Here is a 7,434-nt window from a genome sequence, read left to right as displayed (position 1 = left end):
CTTGAAGCCGGGAGGTGGAGGTTGCAGTGAGTTGAGATCGCACCACTGCACTCCTGCCTGGCGACAGAGTGAGACTGTCTCAGAAAATAAAAATACTGTAACTAGAACTCAATAAGCTTTTTCTGTTAGTTTAAGTACATGATTGAAAATACCAATTTTAAAGTGAAATATTTTATTAGATCTTCAGTAAAGTGGGAATTGAGAAACTGTTGGAGAACTGGAAGGAAGTTAATAACGTTTATGTGACCAACTACCATAACACAAATAGCCATTTCATATTAAAGTTTATTGATTTTATTATATGCCTGACATCTGATACCGATAGGATGAAGTAACTGCTGCAGTTCTGAAGGATTTTTAATGGAAGCTTTATTTAAAAATACATCTAGAAGTATATTTACAATGTGTAAGGGTTTAAAGCAGCAGTTCTTACCCTTGATGCTCCTTAGACTCACCAGTTGGGAAGGGTGAAAGTACTAATGCCTGAACTCTACCCTGAGGGGTTCTGATCAAGTTGATGACATGATGTGGGCTTGGACATTGGTAGTTTTAAAGGCTCTCCCGGATAATTCTAATGTAAGCCAGCATTGAGAACTACTGGTATAGAAACTCGATAAAACCAACACCTGTGATCCTACTGTGTTTGTCAGTACCTTTAAAATCCAGTGTGTCTTTTTCCTGATCCTGTCATATTTATTTTCTCACATCCATTTACCATTTAACCACTATTTTAAATTTTGTGTTTGTCATGCCTTGGTGTTTCTTTATGGTTGTATTCAATATGTGCTTACATTCTTAACAATATATTATTTCATTTGGTTTTTGAACGTTAAGTGAAATTTTCCGGTATGGACGCTTTTGCCTAGCTTGTTTTCACTGAACGTTATATATCAGAGAGTCGTCCACTTTGATGAGTATAACTGTAGTTTGTTCATTTCACTGCAGTATTGTAAAGCGTTTTGAGTATACCATAATTTTGGTATCTTTTGTGCTTTTAGTTGACATTTTATTTCTACTTTTTCTAATATAAACAGTTCTAAGAACATTCTTTGTACGTGTCTTCAGGGCAAATATGAAAGAATTTTTCTGTGGTATATGTTTAGGAAAGCCATAGCCAGAGTACAGGGAGTATGCATTTTCCATTTTACTGTGTAATAACAGTTACTTCTCAAAGTTTTTTAGTCTGGTCATTTTTTTCCCCCCTAAGTGACACTCTGTTACCCGGGCTAGAGCACCGTGGGGGATCATAGCTCACTGTAACCTTAAACTCCCGGGTTTAAGCGATATTTCTCCCTCAGGCTCCTGAGTAGCTAGGACTACAGGCTTGTGCCATCACTCCGGGCTGATTTTTTTTTAATTTTTTGTGGAACTGGGAGTCTACAGGCTAGTATTGAACACCTGGCTTCAAGTGATCCTCCCACCTTGGCCTCCCAAAGTGCTGGGACTACAAGCATGAGCCACCATGCCCAGCTGATCTTTCAGTATAAATTACTAGTCTTACTGAAATTGATTTTTGGTGTGGCATGATGTGGTTTCATTTCAGTTTCTTTCTATATGGATAATCAGTTGTTCATCCCCATTTAATTAAAAGCTCATTCTCACACTGCCAGCTCTATCAGCATAAAATCTTGTTTCCAGTATACTAGTGTGTCTATTTCTGTGTTCTGTATCATGTTTCCTTGTTCTGTTTGTATCTCTACACAAGTACTGCAGCATCTTTTTATCATTGTTGATAAAACAATTTTTATCAATTGTTTTTGGCCGTTAGTAACAGTGAACATAAATAACAGTCCTTCAAATGAGATAGAAGTTTATTTTTCAAGAGAAGAACAGAAGTGGGCAGCTCAGATATTATTACTCCTCAGTATCATATGGGACCTTGTCATTGTTAGTTCATGGCTGATATCTCAAAGGTCACATCAAGATTCTGTATATCTATTAGGGTCACAATTATGATATCTGCTTTCTAAGCACATAATAGGAGGGAGGATGGGAGCAGAGAACAAAAAGCACAATTCTGTGCGCAGCCTTCTTGGATATCTCATTGAACAACTTCTGCTTGCATCTCATTAACCATTCTTCGCTGCAAGGGAAGCTGGGAACTGTAGTCTTTTGGCTAGGCAGATAGCAATCCAGGATAAAACACTGAATTTCCATTATTAAGGAAGAAGGGGGCTTGGGTGATCATAATTATGTAGCTTTATATTAAGTCATGATACATGGTTAAACAGATATCCTCTTCTTCATTTTGGCTATTTTTGGCCCTTCACAGTCTTAGAGAAATTTTAGAATCAGGTTTTAAGTTGCATATGCATCATACACACACATTGTTGAGGTTTTGTTTGAATTGCTGAGGGTCTATTAGTTTTAAATTCTGTTTCCTCTTCCTTGAAAAACAATTGTGTTGGGTATCTGATTTTAGGTTGGCAATTATTTTCTGTCAGCACTTTCAAGATACTGTGCCCTTGTCTTGTGGATTCTACCATGGTTGGCCTAGACTTTTGATTCTCAAAGTGTGATCCTCAGACCAGGAGCATCAGCATTCCTGGAGAACTTATTAGAAATGGAAATTTTCAGGTCCTTCCTGAGACCCGATTCAGAAGCTCTGGGAATGGTTCCCAGGAATCTGTTGTAACAAGCCCTATAGGTTATTCTCTTGCCACTGTACTAATCAGGCTCATCTTTTGATGTTAGAGAGAGGCCTCTTTTCTGAGCATATGGCCACCTACAGAGTGAACAGAATTAGTATCCTATTGCTAAGGAAGAGTGGTGAGGACAGCTGTTGGGTAGGCAACTTGTGTACGTCATTTATAAGTTCAGTGGAGAAAATATTTTGTTAGTTATAAGAGATAGAGGAAAACTCACATTTAATTTGTTAATTATGAGATAGAGGAAAACTCACATTTATTTTTAAGTGATAGACACTTTATATACCATATTTTAGTTATTTTTAACAAAGTGAGGTAGATTGTGTTGCTTCTAGTTAGAAATAAGAAAGCTGAACTAAGGTTCTTGTAACTTAGCCAAAGTTAACCTTAAGAGTATGGATTTGAATGTGATGGATATGGATACAGACTTCCCTGTATGTACTTTCCACTGCACACTTAAGTAACATTTAACAGTATTATCTCATGGCTAAGTAGGCTTATTTTTTTTCTTGTATCATACTCAGATATTTAATATTATTAGTCCTATCTGTATACAATTTATTTAGAACGTTAATAATATTTCTAAGCTTTTCATATTCCCCAGTCTAGACCTTTTGCATTTTCTACTTATGTCACAGGCTAACTGTGATCTCAGACGGCAAATAGATGAACAACAAAAATTACTTGAAAAATACAAAGAACGATTAAATAAGTGCATATCAATGAGCAAGAAACTTCTTATTGAAAAGGTAGGCTAAAAGTTGAGTAAATTTTCCCTTCCCCTTCATTAGCTGCTTTTGCTTTGTATGCTTTTATAAATTAATGAATAAAATTGAGTGATGACTTTTTTTTCTCCTTTTTTCAGAGTACACAAGAAAAATTGTCAAGCAGAGAGAAGAGTATGCAAGATCGATTACGCCTCGGGCACTTTACAACAGTTAGACATGGCGCTTCATTTACTGAACAATGGACAGATGGTTTTGCATTTCAGAATCTTGTGAAGTTAGTCATTCTTAACATTTAAAAGTTTTTAGTATTCCTTTGGGTTTTCATTGCTTTAAAAGATTATAGATTTGTAATTGTGCTTTCCAGTTCATCACTACTCTGAAATCATAGAAATTAGTACATTTGAAAGGGATATGAAACCAAGAGTATTATGATTGTAGCTTAGTAATTTCTTGATTAATTAGCATTCGTCTGTGGAATATAATATGTTATTCTAACTCTGACTTTCCGACATACTAACTGAACCTTTAGCTTTACAGATGATATTTTGAGAGGGAAGTTGTTGAAAATTTAATTTCACTGGAAGATTTGTGTGTGTGTTTATCTCCTAGGATTTTCCTACTTAGTTTTTTCCCATTCCCCATTCCTTACGTGTTAATATTCAGCACTTGCCTGCCCTCTATTCCTAAGGAAAAAAACTTCTCTTTTGCGTCAGATATAGTAAATCATTTATCAGTTAAACTAAACATGTGGCTTTAGCATTTCTGAGGTAAACTCTTTATTATTTATTTATTTTAATTTCAACTTTTAGATTCAGGGGATATATGTGCAGGTTGTTACAGGGTATATTGCATGATACTGAAGTTTGGGGTACAATTGAACCCATCACTTAGGTAGTGAGCATAGTACCCAATAGTTTTTCGATCCTTGCCCCTGTCTCTGCTTTCTTCATCTTTGTGGCCGCCAGTTTCTATCATTCTCATCTTTATGTCCACGAGTCTCCAATGTTTAGCTCCCTCTTATACATGAGAACATGCGGTGTTTGGTTTTCTGTTGCATTTCAGATCAAACTTTAAAACAGAGAAATTATAGTTACCATATTTTCTTGAGTTCAGATGGTGGTAGATAAGGATTGATTGGCTGTTTATGTGTTAAGGAGTGCTAAATATGCTACTCCTTTTTTTGGAGATAGGAGGTGGAAAATGTTTTTAAACTTGAAAGTTGGGAGTAATGCTAGCATGAACATCAGCTTTTCCAGAGTATCCAGTTATTTGAAATAGAGGCAAAACTTTCTTTCACATGCTATCACACCAACATTGCTGTTCAAACACTGCCACCTAGGACTTGCCACAGAATGACCACCTCTCACAGCAGATTTATTCAACTTTTCTTCAACATAGCTGTGCTAGTTATACCACAGTGAAACAAAGGATAATGTACTTGTGATATTAGAGAGTTTGGATTTCAATTCCGCAGATAATGGGACTTGTTAAAGGTTTATATATAGTGTACGTGATCAGAATGATATCTACAGTGATAGTTGTAGAATAATTGATGGTAATGTGAAAATATTAGAGGATGAATGTTATTGGTAGTTAAGATGGAGGGATATCCAGATGAAACGTGATTGAAGCATGAACTAACATATCAACAATAAAGTAGAAAGCAGAAGGTAAATTTTTAGTGTTTTATGAGCAAGAGGCTCTGCTACTAAACCCAGACCTGCAGTTGTCCTACAGTGAATAAAAGAGACGGTTATATAATCAATATGAATGTTCTGAAATATAAATTCTACCAGCAGTTCCAATTTCTCCACTTAACTGTCAAAAAGAGGCCAGGTGCAGTGGCTCACGCCTGTAATCCCAGCACTTTGGGAGGCTGAGTTGGGAGGATCACCTGAGGTTGAAAGTTCGATACCAGCCTAGCCAGCAGGGTGAAACCCCATTTGTACTGAAAATACAGAAATTAGCCAAGAGTGGTGGTGTGCGCCTGTAATCCCCGCTACTCGGGAGGCTGAGGCACAAGAATCGCTTGAACCTGGGAGGTGGAGGCTGCAGTGGGCTGAGATCACGCCACTGCCCTCCAGCCTGGGCGACAGAGTGAGACTCTGTCTCAAAAAATAACTACCAAAAAAGAAAATAATTACTTGTATGTCCTGACTTTCACTACTAAGCATTTATTGAGGACCTACTATGTTTATATCAAGCCACTTATAATTGGTGATATAACTCAGAGTGGTTAGAAGAGGAGAGGAGAAATAAATAAATAAAAAGTAATAATAATCTCTAAACTGTATAGTCATCCCTGAATAATCAGCCGTTAATATCTATTCCAGTAATTCTTTCCATTAATATTTTAATCATTAGGATTATTACTGCTTATTTACATTTATACCATCCTGATGGTGCCCTAAAATAGCCTTAAGATTTACTTATTAAAAATTGAAATTTATTCCTGCCTCTAAATGAAAACGGATTAAAGTCTTGTTCTCACTTTGCTATTCTTGAGGTTTTTCTCTACTCTTTTAATCTTCTACCTAGGTTCTTGATTTTTTTCACTCCTGTCGTATTCTGCTACTTCATCACTAAAACCATAGGGAAGGGGATGTGTGTAAGGTCAATTCTGCATAAGCAAAGTAGGAGCCCTTTAGTTCTGGTGTCAGTGGTTGGGGAGAGGAGGTCATGAAATATTTGACTTGCTCCAAGTATCATAACCATATAGGATTTGAAAATTTTTATTGGCATAGTGAAGTGACCTAAAAGAGAACATGGTTACTGTTAGAATAAGCTTAAGGTGTTGTATGATAAGTTGGTTTTTGAAAGTTTCGCTGTTAACTACTTAATGCTCTGCTCAAACTGCTAAAATATCTAATCTACATTTTAATAATCGACATGGTATCTATTAGTTTTTAGAATTAGGGAGCATTTGCAAAATTGTTTCAGATTCTTGAATGGTAAGCATTAATTTTATTTTTGTTACTTTCCCATTTTTCAGAGCCGTGCTAATTTTTCTTGCTATTTTCTTGTCTTTTTTTGCCTTAAATTATGAAAAATTTTTTTCTTATAAATTTCTTATGTTAAGGTTAATTTGTTTGATTTCAAAACACCAACTTCTCATTCCCAATTTTTTTTTAACAAAAGTAGATTTAGAAAATAACTCTCTTCATATTAAACTCATATTTGCCTTTTGTAAATTTGTTTGCAAATACTGTGGTGAGACGCATGTGTAACATGTACCCCATACTTTAATAGTTTGGGGGCTTGTTTTAGCTCATTTATTTATTTCATTCAGGAAACATTTATTGAGCAACAGGTAAGTGCTGATCTCTACACTAGGTACTAGGGATACAAGAGGATACTGTATAAATGGACACCGTCTCTGTTCTTAGGGGGTGATGTCGTCTAACCGGACACTTTCTGATGGAGTATCTATAGGAATGATATTTATTAGAAAGGTTGAGGTGGGGAGATAGAAGTTCCCATGAAATTATATATGGCAACACATCTTTCCCTAATCTAGGGGTTTAGAGAACACCTCACTTAAAAAAATTCTTTCACATGAGACTTGAAAGATAAGTACAAGTGGGTTCACAAGAGTGGAACCAGAAGGCTACAAATGTATATTATATGGTTTTTCGTGTTTTTTATGCATTTTTTTCCAATTTAACCATGAAAACTAATGGAAGGTTAATATGGTTTTTATTTGTTTATTTTTACACAGGCAGCAAGAATGGGTGAATCAGCAAAGGGAAGATATTGAAAGGCAAAGGAAACTTCTAGCCAAACGCAAACCTCCCACAGCTAATAATTCTCAGGCACCCTCTACTAATTCTGAACCAAAACAAAGGAAAAACAAAGCAGTCAATGGAGCAGAGAATGATCCTTTTGTTAGACCAAATTTACCACAACTGTAAGCCTCCATTTAAAATTTTTCTTTTTTAAAATTGTTGCCATTGAGCGTGAATGTTACTAGTGGGTGTTATTTATAATTAATACTTAGATAGCAAAATTGATTATGACCAGGAAGGAAGGCAGTATTGAAAATTTAGCTGTAAATTAAT

General features: G+C 35.8%; 1 protein-coding gene across 3 annotated transcripts in view; it reads left to right on the top strand.

The window, feature by feature from the left end:
- TLK1 (tousled-like kinase 1) overlaps positions 1 to 7,434 on the top strand; it is a 160,380-nt gene that overhangs the window by 96,752 nt on the left and 56,194 nt on the right. For all 3 annotated transcript variants that reach the window (XM_011945926.1, XM_011945924.1, XM_011945927.1), the window contains 3 exons: positions 3,287 to 3,397; positions 3,514 to 3,650; positions 7,095 to 7,283. In XM_011945926.1, the coding sequence (XP_011801316.1) occupies positions 3,287 to 3,397; positions 3,514 to 3,650; positions 7,095 to 7,283 (437 nt within the window). The remainder of the gene's footprint in view (positions 1 to 3,286; positions 3,398 to 3,513; positions 3,651 to 7,094; positions 7,284 to 7,434) is intronic.

The sequence above is a fragment of the Colobus angolensis genome, unplaced genomic scaffold (assembly GCF_000951035.1).
Source record: "Colobus angolensis palliatus isolate OR3802 unplaced genomic scaffold, Cang.pa_1.0 Scaffold247, whole genome shotgun sequence".
NCBI lineage: Eukaryota > Metazoa > Chordata > Mammalia > Primates > Cercopithecidae > Colobus > Colobus angolensis.
This window is presented reverse-complemented; position numbering and strand designations above follow the sequence as displayed.